The 13,735-nt window shown below is 46.3% G+C and overlaps 1 protein-coding gene across 1 annotated transcript; it reads left to right on the top strand.

The window, feature by feature from the left end:
* The first annotated feature begins 930 nt into the window (after window positions 1–930).
* On the top strand, window positions 931–3,607 carry LOC123161844 (WPP domain-interacting protein 3). Its single transcript, XM_044579665.1, has 2 exons — window positions 931–2,046; window positions 2,747–3,607. The coding sequence occupies exons 1-2, from the start codon at window positions 1,050–1,052 to the stop codon at window positions 3,385–3,387; spliced, it is 1,638 nt and encodes a 545-aa protein (XP_044435600.1). The 5' UTR covers window positions 931–1,049; the 3' UTR covers window positions 3,388–3,607.
* Window positions 3,608–13,735: the final 10,128 nt, after the last annotated feature.

The raw sequence follows: 13,735 nt of genomic DNA, 5'->3' as shown, positions 1-13,735 counted from the left end.
GCTGGGAGGCCGGCAGCTTTGCGCGGCCTTCCCGGAGCTCTACGCTGCATCCATCAGGAAAAACCGATCGGTGTATGAAGCTTTGCAGGGGGACCGATGGGTCCTCGATCTACGGCACGCCAACAGAAACGGCATCGTCGGCCAAGTAATCCAGCTCGCCAGAGAGATCAGAGGCGCCGGCATTGTCTTCCATGCACAGACGCCTGATTCCATCCGCTGGACGCACCACACCTCAGGAATGTTCTCCACCAAATCGGCTTACAACGCGCAATTTACAGAGGGTCAACACAGCAATTTCAGAAGCATCATTTGGAAGATTTGGGCGCCGGGGAAGATCAAGATGTTCCTCTGGTTCCTACACCAAGACAAGCTATGGTGCAACGACAGGCTGCAACGAAGGGGATGGACAAATGGCTATTTCTGCCCTCTGTGCATGAGAAACCTCGAGTCATCTTTCCACCTCTTCTGGGAGTGTCCAATCTCTGTGAAGGTTTGGAACCAAACTGCGGCATGGGCTGATTGCCAGGCCCTAAATCCTGCTGGATGGAGCAGCGAGACCACGACGACGGGCTGCGCCGAAAGGATCATCACCGCTGCAGCCCCGGGAAACCGAGAGGGCATCAAGTCGCTGCTGGCCCTCATCTTGTGGCACATATGGTTGGAGAGAAACTCCTGCGTCTTCAGAGGAAAACAAGCCAACGAGCGCCACATCATCGAGGCATGCCGCCGAGACATGGAACAATGGCGCTTGGCAGGGGCAATGCATAGAGCAGCCCTTCGGGGACATGACGTGAGATATCGCCATAGCCACACCCGACTAGGAGCTCAGTGCTCCCAGACACCTGTTGTACTTTTCTCCACATTCATACGGTCACTTGATCGGAACTACTCTGTCGCTCTCTTCTGCTAAATCAATGAAACACCAGCCAAAAGCTGGTTTCTTCAAAAAAAAATCCGTGGAAGGAACCACCGCTCCAGCGCAGCCATGTACCCCGATCCCAACGCCTCGTGCCTTCCGCCTAGCCCTGCGACGTGTCCATTCCTCTGAGATGGCAGTCACCGCGACCGACATGGACCGCATGGCGAACGGCGCCGTCGAGTCCTCCGCCGAGTCCCTGGCCGCGGAGGCGCCTCCGGAGGCCAGGACCAAAGGCCGCGGGCTCCGTCGGTGGCGCCGTATCCAGCGGGAGCACCGCGCGGAAGGCCCCGCTGCCCCCGCCACCGACGCTGGTGGCAGAGGTGGTGCAGATGACGACGCGGCACAGCTCCACAAGCGCCGGCTGCCCCTCGGCCCCGCCGCGCCCCCCAAGGGGAAGCACGAGGTGGCCGTCGAGAAGGCGGAGAGCTCCACCGCTTCCGTCGAGTCCCGCTTCGTCCCACTGGAGCAGGCGCCGGCGCCAGCGCCAGCGAAGCTGGACCCGGATCTCGGCCTGCTCGTCTGCTCCGTCGGCTTCTCGGTCGGCGCAGGCGGCGCTGACTCCGACAACAGCGAGGACCGGAGCAGCAAGTCCTCCACCGCCGCGAGCGCCCCGCGCCACGACTTCCCGCGCGAGCGAGACAGGCTGCGTGCTCACACCGCCACCTCCATCCACGGGAAGAATCACCGGACCGCGCGCGCGCGAGCCGACAGGCAGAGCGCTCACACAGCCTTCTCCGTGGCCAAGGCCAAGGCCGATAACTCTCGTTCGAGCGTCGAGTCCGACCGCCGCAGCTCTAATGCCATCCACGGCCGGAAACAGGGGGTCGGCAGCATCGGCAATGACATCCACAAGGAACTTTCTGATGGTGATGACCACAGCGATGAAGGGCAGCCAAGCGATGAGATGCGATCAACAGCTGGAGGTTACTGCAGGCAGAGTGGCAGTAATGTGGTGGGAAAATTGGGTGGGGGAAATGGTGATTCTGGTGATGCTGATGTTGAGGACACATGTGAAGAGGGGGGTGTTGTTGGGAAGGGCGAGATCGGATTAGAGATGAACTCATGTGCTAACCCATATGCGGAATCTATTTTGTTACTTCAGAGAACGCAGGAAGCTCTTGAGAATGGTATGGCTGAATTCTCACCCAACTTATCTTTATTCACCATCCAAATGTGGCATGCCAACTGTTTGTACAAACCAGTGCTTTTGTTGATGCATTTGTTCTTACTGCATTTTGTAAGAAGTGTAAGATCAAACTGCCATACATTTCCTGATGCTTGAGCAATAAAAGTAATTGCTCGGTTATCTTGATATTGTTATTTGCTACTTTTGAAATGATATTGGTTGGGAAGTCCTGTTACTTCTAATTCTACTCAGTATAAAATTATCTATTTGGTCATAAATCTGGTTCATTCAATAATGCAATCTAGGAACATTTATTTTTCTACATCAGAAGTTGAATTAGCTTAAACTCATTAATTATAAATGGTTAGTGTTTCAATTATATGGCTGAAGTAGTTGATTATGTTTGACATGACCAAATCATTGGAATTTTCACCCTGTAGAAACTTGTGGTCTACTGTGACATTCAGTTGGCATTATCCGATAAATGATCAGTGAAGATTCCTTGTTGTAAGTACAAATTGGCTGTCTGCTAACCATGTTTCGAGCAACTGCTCTGAGGCTTGTCTTGAAACGCCACGTCAGTCCATTTCCAGTTCTGTGTCATTGCATGGTTTGTACTGACACAATCAGTACGATCGTGATATGGTTTACCATTTTATGCCTTGGTTTTCAAGTAATCATTGCTTCTATTCATATTGCAGAGATACGGAACTTTGTGGTGATCGGGAAAGAATCCACCGATGATCTTGATGCACGCAATGATGAATGGAGCAACTCGCTCCACATTGAGGAATCTGTTGAAGAAGCAAATGAAAAGAGAAAGGATCTTGAGTCAAGGATGGAACAAGCATCAGCACTGATCAAGGAGAAGGATTCAAGAATACTTGAACTAGAAGCTCTCAGCCGGACGAGGGCATGGAGAAGTGCAATTCAGAGTGCTAACAACCAGCTGTTGCAGCCGGATGTTGATCAACTGCTCCAGGAGAAGATGGAAGCGGAGATTCAGTGCATCATCCTGACAAGAGCCTCTCAAACCTGGACCCTCGTTGCCGAGGATCGGAAAGCTCTCTGCGAGGAGCAGAAATGTCTGCTTGGTGACTACAAGGAGCTCGAACTCAAACTGCGTAGTGCCGAGAACCGAGCAGCAATACTAGGGGAGATGGTGGAGAAGCTGGAGGCGCAATGCAAAGAGCTCTCTGCGAGTGCAGAGATCTTGCAGCTGCAGTCTAGAACAAGCACCGCGTCACTCTTATGTTTCAGCCAGTTTATACTGCTGCTTATTGCCGTAGGCATCTATGTTATGCGCCTCTCGCCATCCTCGACCGAGTTAGTACCTACGTGAGCTTAGAAGTTAGAAGTACCAGAAGTTGTACCTGGTCATTAGTTAAGCTTAGAAGAATATACCAGACAAGGAATCCTTGTGTAAACTTGCCAGCAGAAGTTTCAAATTTCGTTTGTAACTAAGCTTCCTTTCTTTCTGGTTCCTGTATCTGATGGTCCAAGATTTTCTGCGTAAGTGGAATAAGAGCTGCTATCATCAGCTAATCACTGAGAACCTTCTACTCGGAAAGTTTGTGTACTGAGTTTTATTGGAAATGGTTAATGTTTGACAATTGGCTAAAACTCTGCTATGCTATGTTATATACAACTAGTTAATGTGTACATGCAATGCATGTTAATTTGGAAGTATATTAAGTGCATACGGATATTAAGTAGGATATTATTTGCGTGTTATTATATGATTAGCACTATATTTGGCATGCGCTCGATATTGAAGGAATCTAGGTCGTTAGATTGACATGATTTGATGGCCGAGATTAATTGAATCTGCCCCTTTGGGTCTTTTTATATTGTTATAGATTATAGATATAGATGATGGGGCTGCGTCTGGTATGATCGGTGTGCTTTATCTAAACTAGGCAGGATACTTTTTTTTAAGGAAAAAGAGGATTACTGGCCTCTACAGTAGAATGATGTATACAACCCCTTTATTAATTAAAGTATCTGAAAAGTCTATGATTCAGAAGCTTGCTTATAGCTGAAAAATAATAAACAAAGTAAAATATGCCGCAACCGGCAAAAATAGGACTAGATGACTAAACACCCATCTATTCTATTATTGGACTGCCATCCAAACATATTGTACATATCTTGAGTTACCATCTTTCATCGGGTAGATCTAGTAACCAAAGGCTTTCTGTCTTCCATAAGAGTGAGTAACAACCACGTACGAATTTAAGCAGTGGCCCTGTAGATAAGCTGCAAAATAAATTACATGAGTTTATCTATTAAGAACCATATCATTTTCTACAGTTTCATATAGCCCAAAGTAATACACATACTCCTATCTGAATATGTCTCGCAATATTTGTATATACTTCATTTAGCCACGTCTCAAATAACGCGTGAATACTATTTGAAGGGGTGATATTAAAGGCTATATGAACTGAACACCATAATAGTTTGGCCAACGGACAATCGAGAAAGAGGTGTTTGATGGTTTCATCTTGATCACAAAAGCTACACCTTTGGCTACCCTCCCGATTACGTTTTACCAAGTTATCCTTAGTCAGAACCACCTCCTTGCGAACAAACCACATGAAGACTTTGATTCTTAACGTGACCTTGATCTTCCAAATGTGTATCAATTTAGGAAACCTATCGGAATCAATTAGGTCCATATACATAGATACCACTGAAGAAGATGCCATTCATAGTTAATCTCCAATGAATACTATCAGACTCATATGAGAGGTGAACATCTATCAACCTTCTGACTAGATGTGGCCGTGCGTCCCATCAATCTCCTACCAAAGATCTCTGGAATTGAATATTTAGAGGATTTGACTGTAATATTGTAGCAACATAAGCCTCCTTACGATGTACAATGTTACAGAGAGACGGATATTGTGTGGCTAAAGGTGTCTCCCCTAACCATGTATCCTTCCAAAATCTCGTCAAATTATCATTTCCAATGATGAATTTAGTTTTATGGAATAAAGTTGCTTTTGTTCTCATCAACCCCTTCCAAAAAGGTGAATCATTGGGTCTAACGGTAACCTGGTCAAGGTCTTAGATTATAGATACTTATTACATAAAATTTGTACCCACGTGTCTTCGGTCTCAACAGAAAGCTTGTACAACTATTTACTGAGCAGACATTTATTCTTTACCTCTAAATTCTCAATCCCAAGACCACCCCAGTCCTTCGGCCTACAAATGATGTCCATCTAGTAAACATGTATTTCCTCTTTATTTCATCACTCTGCCAAAAGAATTGAGTTTGATAAAAGTCCAACCTTTTCTGTACCCCTACAGGTACTTCCAAGAAGGACAAAAGGAACACCGGCATACTAGTGAGCACTGAATTTATTAGTACTAACCTATGACATAAGCTTATCCTTTCAACAACTTAGTTTATTTTCAAATCGATCTTCAATACACTTCCACTCCTTGTTAGATAGCTTGAGATGGTGAACAGTTGTTTATAACCTGGTCAAGATCTTCAATCACATCTGAACAGTTGTTTATAAGCAGTTTGTTCCTCTTTGGCTCTCCCAAAACGAAATAATTCGCTTTTGTTAAAAATCTTCAAACCTGATAATTGTTCGAATAGGCATAACACAAGCTTCATATTTCTGGCCTTTGCCAAATCATGTTTCATGAAAATAATGATTGTTGGAAATATGCCCTAGAGGCAATAATAAAAGGGTTATTATTATATTTCCTTGTTCATGATAATTGTCTTTTATTCATGCTATAACTGTATTATCCGGAAATCGTAATACATGTGTGAATACATAGACCATAACATGTCCCTAGTGAGCCTCTAGTTGACTAGCTCGTTGGTCAACAGATAGTCATGGTTTCCTGACTATGGACATTGGATGTCATTGACAACGGGATCACATCATTAGGAGAATGATGTGATGGACAAGACCCAATCCTAAGCATAGCACAAGATCGTGTAGTTCGTTTTGCTAGAGCTTTTTCAATGTCAAGTATCTCTTCCTTAGACCATGAGATCGTGTAACTCCCGGATACCGTAAGAGTACTTTGGGTGTACCAAACGTCACAACGTAACTGGGTGACTATAAAGGTGCACTACAGGTATCTCCGAAAGTGTCTGTTGGGTTGACATGGATCGAGACTGGGATTTGTCACTCCGTATGACGGAGAGGTATCACTGGGCCCACTCGGTAGTGCATCATCATAATGAGCTCAAAGTGACCAAGTGTTTGGTCATGGGATCATGCATTACGGTACGAGTAAAGTGACTTGCCGGTAATGAGACTGAACGAGGTATTGGGATACCGACGATCGAGTCTCGGGCAAGTAACATACCGACCGACAAAGGGAATTGCATACGGGGTTGATTGAATCCTCGACATCGTGGTTCATCCGATGACATCATCGAGGAGCATGTGGGAGCCAACATGGGTATCCAGATCCCGCTGTTGGTTATTAACCAGAGAGCCGTCTCGGTCATGTCTGCGTGTCTCCCGAACCCGTAGGGTCTACACACTTAAGGTTCAGTGACGCTAGGGTTATTAGGAAGACTTGTATGTGATTACCGAAAGTTGTTCGGAGTCTCAGATGAGATCCGAACGTCACGAGGAGTTCCGGAAGGGTCCGGAGGTAAAGATTTATATATGGGAAGTTGTCAAACGGACACCGGAAAGTTTCGGGGTCATATCGGTATTGTACCGGGGCCACCGGAGGGGTTCCGGGGGTCCACCGGGAGGGGCCACCCCTCTTGGTGGGCCACGTGGGCCGCGTGGGGCAGGGATCCAGCCCCTGGAGGGCTGGGCGCCCCCCCCCTTGGGCCATGCGCCTAGGGTTGGGGGGAGAACCCTAGAGGGGGCGTCCCCTTTGCTTGGGGGGCAAGTTCCCCCTTCCTGGCCGCCGCCCCCCTCTAGATCCCATCTAGAGGGGCCGGCCCCCCTTGCCCCTTCCCCTATAAATAGAGGGGTGAGGGGAGGGCTGCACACCCAAGCCAAGGCGCAGCCCCTCCCCTCCCCAACACCTCTCCTCCTCCACGTGCTTGGCGAAGCCCTGTCGGAGTACTGCCTCTCCACCATCATCACGCCGTCGTGCTGCCGGTGGAGTTGTCTTCCTCAACCTCTCCTTCCTCCTTGCTGGATCAAGACGGAGGAGACGTCGCCCGTACCGTACGTGTGTTGAACGCGGAGGTGCTGTCCGTTCAGCAATTGGTCATCGGTGATCTGAATCACGTCGAGTACGACTCCATCATCACCGCTCCCTCGAACGCTTCCGTACGCGATCTACAAGTGGTATGTAGATGCAAACTCACTCCCTTGACTCGTTGCTTAGATGAACTCATAGATGGATCTTGGTGAAACCGTAGGAAAAATTTTAATTTTCTGCAACGTTCCCCAACAGTGGCATCATGAGCTAGGTCTATGCGTAGTTCTCTATTGCACGAGTAGAACACAATTTTGTTGTGGGCGTAGATCTTGTCAACTTGCTTGCCGCTACTAGTCTTATCTTGCTTCAGCGGTATTGTGGGATGAAGCGGCCCGGACCAACCTTACACGTACGCTTACGTGAGACCGGTTCCACCGACTAACATGCACTAGTTGCATAAGGTGGCTGGCGGGTGTCTGTCTCTCCCACTTTAGTTGGAGCGGATTCGATGAAAAGGGTCCTTATGAAGGGTAAATAGAAGTTGACAAAATCACGTTGTGGTTATTCGTAGGTAAGAAACCGTTCTTGCTAGAACCCAATTGCAGCCACGTAAAAGATGCAACAACAATTAGAGGACGTCTAACTTGTTTTTGCAGCAATTGTCATGTGATGTGATATGGCCAGAAGTTGTGAGGAATGATGAATGATATTATGTGATGTATGAGATCATGTTCATGTAATAGGAATCACGACTTGCATGTCGATGAGTATGACAACCGGCAGGAGCCATAGGAGTTGTCTTTATTTTTGTATGACCTGCGTGTCATTGAAGAACGCCATGTAAATTACTTTACTTTATTGCTAAACGCGTTAGCCATAGAAGTAGAAGTAGTCGTTGGCGTTACAACTTCATGAAGACACGATGATGGAGATCATGATGATGGAGATCATGGTGTCATATGCCGGTGACAAGATGATCATGGAGCCCCGAAGATGAAGATCAATGGAGCTATATGATATTGGCCATATCATGTCACTACTATATAATTGCATGTGATGTTTATTATGTTTATGCATCTCGTTTACTTAGAACGACGGTAGTAAATAAGATGATCCCTTACAACAATTTCAAGAAGTGTTCCCCCCTAACTGTGCACCGTTGCTAAAGTTCGTCGTTTCGAAGCACCACGTGATGATCGGGTGTGATAGATCCTTACGTTCACATACAACGGGTGTAAGACAGTTTTACACATGCAAAACACTTAGGGGTAACTTGACGAGCCTAGCATGTACAGACATGGCCTCGGAACACGGAGACCGAAAGGTCGAACACGAGTCGTATGGAAGATACAATCAACATGAGAATGTCACCGATGATGACTAGTCCGTCTCACGTGAGGATCGGACACGGCCTAGTCGACTCGGATCGTGTAACACTTAGATGACTAGATGGATGTCAAATCTGAGTGGGAGTTCATTCAATAATTTGATTAGATGAACTTAATTATCATGAACTTAGTCTAAAACCTTTGCAAATATGTCTTGTATATCAAATGGCCAACGCTCATGTCAACATGAACTTCAACGCGTTCCTAGAGAAAACCAAGCTGAAAGATGATGGCAACAACTATACGGACTGGGTCCAGAACCTGAGGATCATCCTCATAGCTGTCAAGAAAGCATATGTCCTAGAAGCACCGTTAGGTGACCCACCTGCTCTCCTAGCACTGCAAGACGATTTGAACGTTTGGCAGACATGTACTGATGATTACTCCCTCGTTCAGTGCGGCATGCTTTATAGCTTAGAACCGGGGCTCCAAAAGCGTTTTGAGCGACACGGAGCATATGAGATGTTCGAAGAGCTGAAACTAGTTTTCCAAGCTCATGCCTGGGTCGAGAGATATGAAGTCTCCGACAAGTTCTATAGTTGTAAGATGGAGGAAAATAGTTCTGTCAGTGAGCACATACTCAAAATGTCTGGGTTGCACAGCCGCCTGTCCCAGCTGGACATTAACCTCCCGGACGAGGTGGTCATTGACAGAATCCTTCAGTCGCTCCCACCAAGCTACAAGAGCTTCGTGATGAACTACAATATGCAGGGGATGGTGAAGACCATTCCTGAAGTATTTTCAATGATGAAGTCAAAAGAGGTTGAAATCAAGAAAGAACATCAAGTGTTGATGGTCAATAAGACCACTAAGTTTAAGAAGGGCAAGGGTAAGAAGAACTTCAAGAAGGACGGCAAAGATGTTGCCGCGCCCGGTAAGCCAGTTGCCGGGAAGAAGTCAAAGAATGGACCCAAGCCCGAGACTGAGTGCTTTTATTGCAAGGGGAAGGGTCACTGGAAGCGGAACTGCCCCAAATACTTAGCGGATAAGAAGGCCGGCAACACTAAAGGTATATTTGATATACATGTAATTGATGTGTACCTTACCAGTACTCGTAGTAGCTCCTGGGTATTTGATAACGGTGCCGTTGCTCATATTTGTAACTCACAGCAGGAGCTGCGGAATAAGCGGAGACTGGCGAAGGACGAGGTGACGATGCGCGTCGGGAACGGTTCCAAGGTCGATGTGATCGCCGTCGGCACGCTACCTCTACATTTACCTACGGGATTAGTTATGAACCTTAATAATTGTTATTTGGTGCCAAGTTTGAGCATGAACATTGTATCTGGATCTCGTTTGATACGAGATGGCTACTCATTTAAATCCGAGAATAATGGTTGTTCTATTTATATGAGAGATATGTTTTATGGTCATGCCCCTATGGTCAATGGTTTATTCTTAATGAATCTCGAGCGTAATGTTACACATATTCATAGCGTGAATGCCAAAAGATGTAAAGTTGATAACGATAGTCCCACATACTTGTGGCACTGCCGCCTTGGTCACATTGGTGTCAAGCGCATGAAGAAGCTCCATGCTGATGGACTTTTGGAGTCTCTCGATTATGAATCATTTGACACATGCGAACCATGCCTCATGGGCAAGATGACCAAGACTCCGTTCTCCGGAACAATGGAGCGAGCAACCAACTTGTTGGAAATCATACATACCGATGTGTGCGGTCCAATGAGCGTTGAGGCTCGCGGAGGATATCGTTATGTTCTCACTCTCACTGATGACTTGAGTAGATATGGGTATGTCTACTTAATGAAACACAAGTCTGAGACCTTTGAAAAGTTCAAGGAATTTCAGAATGAGGTAGAGAATCAACGTGACCGAAAGATAAAATTCCTACGATCAGATCGTGGAGGAGAATACTTAAGTCACGAATTTGGTACACACTTAAGGAAATGTGGAATCGTTTCACAACTCACGCCGCCTGGAACACCTCAGCGTAACGGTGTGTCCGAACGTCGTAATCGCACTCTATTGGATATGGTGCGGTCTATGATGTCTCTTACCGATTTACCACTATCATTTTGGGGATACGCTCTAGAGACAGCTACATTCACTTTAAATAGGGCACCGTCTAAATCCGTTGAGACGACACCGTATGAATTATGGTTTGGGAAGAAACCTAAGCTGTCGTTTCTAAAAGTTTGGGGATGCGATGCTTATGTCAAGAAACTTCAACCTGAAAAGCTCGAACCCAAGTCGGAAAAATGCGTCTTCATAGGATACCCTAAGGAAACCATTGGGTATACCTTCTACTTAAGATCCGAGGGCAAGATCTTTGTTGCCAAGAACGGATCCTTTCTGGAAAAAGAGTTTCTCTCGAAAGAAGTAAGTGGGAGGAAAGTAGAACTCGATGAAGTACTACCTCTTGAACGGGATAGTAGTGCAGCTCAGGAAAATGTTCCTGTGATGCCTACACCAACTGAAGAGGAAATAATGATGATGATCAAGGTACTTCGGATCAAGTTGCTACTGAACTTCGTAGGTCCACAAGGACACGTTCCGCACCAGAGTGGTACGGCAACCCTGTCCTGGAAATCATGTTGTTAGACAACGGTGAACCTTCGAACTATGAAGAAGCGATGGCGGGCCCAGATTCCAACAAATGGCTTGAAGCCATGAAATCCGAGATAGAATCCATGTATAAAAACAAAGTATGGACTTTGACTGACTTGCCCGATGATCGGCGAGCGATAGAAAACAAATGGATCTTTAAGAAGAAGACGGACGCGGATGGTAATATTACCATCTATAAAGCTCGACTTGTCGCTAAGGGTTATCGGCAAGTTCAAGGGATTGACTACGATGAGACTTTCTCTCCCGTAGCGAAGCTTAAGTCCGTCCGAATCATGTTAGCAATTGCCGCATACTATGATTATGAGATATGGCAGATGGACGTCAAAACGGAATTCCTTAACGGTTATCTTAAGGAAGAGTTGTATATGATGCAGCCGGAAGGTTTTGTCGATCCTAAGAACGCTAACAAAGTATGCAAGCTCCAGCGATCCATTTATGGGCTGGTGCAAGCATCTCGGAGTTGGAACATTCGCTTTGATGAGATGATCAAAGCGTTTGGGTTTATGCAGACTTATGGAGAAGCCTGCGTTTACAAGAAAGTGAGTGGGAGCTCTGTAGCATTTCTCATATTATATGTAGATGACATACTTTTGATGGGAAATGATATAGAATTCTTGGACAACATTAAGGCCTACTTGAATAAGTGTTTTTCAATGAAGGACCTTGGAGAAGCTGCTTATATATTAGGCATCAAGATCTATAGAAATAGATCGAGACGCCTCATAGGTCTTTCACAAAGCACATACCTTGATAAGATTTTGAAGAAGTTCAAAATGGATCAGTCCAAGAAGGGTTCTTGCCTGTATTGCAAGGTGTGAGATTGAGCTCGGCTCAATGCCCGACCACGGCAAAAGATAAAGAAGAGATGAGTGTCATCCCCTATGCTTCAGCCATAGGATCTATTATGTATGCCATGCTGTGTACCAGACCTGATGTAAACCTTGCCGTAAGTTTGGTAGGAAGGTACCAAAGTAATCCCGGCAAGGAACACTGGACAGCGGTCAAGAATATCCTGAAGTACCTGAAAAGGACAAAGGACATGTTTCTCGTTTATGGAGGTGACGAAGAGCTCGTCGTAAAGGGTTACGTCGACGCTAGCTTCGACACAGATCTGGATGACTCTAAGTCACAAACCGGATACGTGTATATGTTGAATGGTGGAGCAGTAAGCTGGTGCAGCTGCAAGCAGAGCGTCGTGGCGGGATCTACATGTGAAGCGGAGTACATGGCAGCCTCGGAGGCAGCGCATGAAGCAATTTGGGTGAAGGAGTTCATCACCGACCTAGGAGTCATACCCAATGCGTCGGGGCCGATCAAACTCTTCTGTGACAACACTGGAGCTATTGCCCTTGCTAAGGAGCCCAGGTTTCACAAGAAGACCAGGCACATCAAGCGTCGTTTCAACTCCATCCGTGAAAATGTTCAAGATGGAGACATAGATATTTGCAAAGTACATACGGATCTGAATGTCGCAGATCCGTTGACTAAACCTCTCTCGCGAGCAAAACATGATCAACACCAGAACTCTATGGGTGTTCGATTCATCACAATGTAACTAGATTATTGACTCTAGTGCAAGTGGGAGACTGTTGGAAATATGCCCTAGAGGCAATAATAAAAGGGTTATTATTATATTTCCTTGTTCATGATAATTGTCTTTTATTCATGCTATAACTGTATTATCCGGAAATCGTAATACACGTGTGAATACATAGACCATAACATGTCCCTAGTGAGCCTCTAGTTGACTAGCTCGTTGGTCAACAGATAGTCATGGTTTCCTGACTATGGACATTAGATGTCATTGACAACGGGATCACATCATTAGGAGAATGATGTGATGGACAAGACCCAATCCTAAGCATAGCACAAGATCGTGTAGTTCGTTTTGCTAGAGCTTTTCAATGTCAAGTATCTCTTCCTTAGACCATGAGATCGTGTAACTCCCGGATACCGTAAGAGTGCTTTGGGTGTACCAAACGTCACAACGTAACTGGGTGACTATAAAGGTGCACTACAGGTATCTCCGAAAGTGTCTGTTGGGTTGACACGGATCGAGACTGGGATTTGTCACTCCGTATGACGGAGAGGTATCACTGGGCCCACTCGGTAGTGCATCATCATAATGAGCTCAAAGTGACCAAGTGTTTGGTCACGGGATCATGCATTACGGTACGAGTAAAGTGACTTGCCGGTAACGAGACTGAACGAGGTATTGGGATACCGACGATCGAGTCTCGGGCAAGTAACATACCGACCGACAAAGGGAATTGCATACGGGGTTGATTGAATCCTCGACATCGTGGTTCATCCGATGACATCATCGAGGAGCATGTGGGAGCCAACATGGGTATCCAGATCCCGCTGTTGGTTATTGACCAGAGAGCCGTCTCGGTCATGTCTGCGTGTCTCCCGAACCCGTAGGGTCTACACACTTAAGGTTCGGTGACGCTAGGGTTATTAGGAAGACTTGTATGTGATTACCGAAAGTTGTTCGGAGTCTCGGATGAGATCCCGGACGTCACGAGGAGTTCCGGAAGGGTCCGGAGGTAAAGATTTATA

The sequence above is a fragment of the Triticum aestivum genome, chromosome 7B (assembly GCF_018294505.1).
Source record: "Triticum aestivum cultivar Chinese Spring chromosome 7B, IWGSC CS RefSeq v2.1, whole genome shotgun sequence".
In the NCBI taxonomy this organism is placed as follows: Eukaryota; Viridiplantae; Streptophyta; class Magnoliopsida; order Poales; family Poaceae; genus Triticum; species Triticum aestivum.
This window is presented reverse-complemented; position numbering and strand designations above follow the sequence as displayed.

Coding starts and splice junctions, on each gene's coding strand:
- LOC123161844 (XM_044579665.1), top strand. CDS start 1,050: ATGGCAGTCACCGCGACCGACATGGACCGCATGGCGAACGGCGCCGTC. Junction 2,047..2,746: donor GCAGGAAGCTCTTGAGAATG/GTATGGCTGAAT, acceptor TTCATATTGCAG/AGATACGGAACTTTGTGGTG.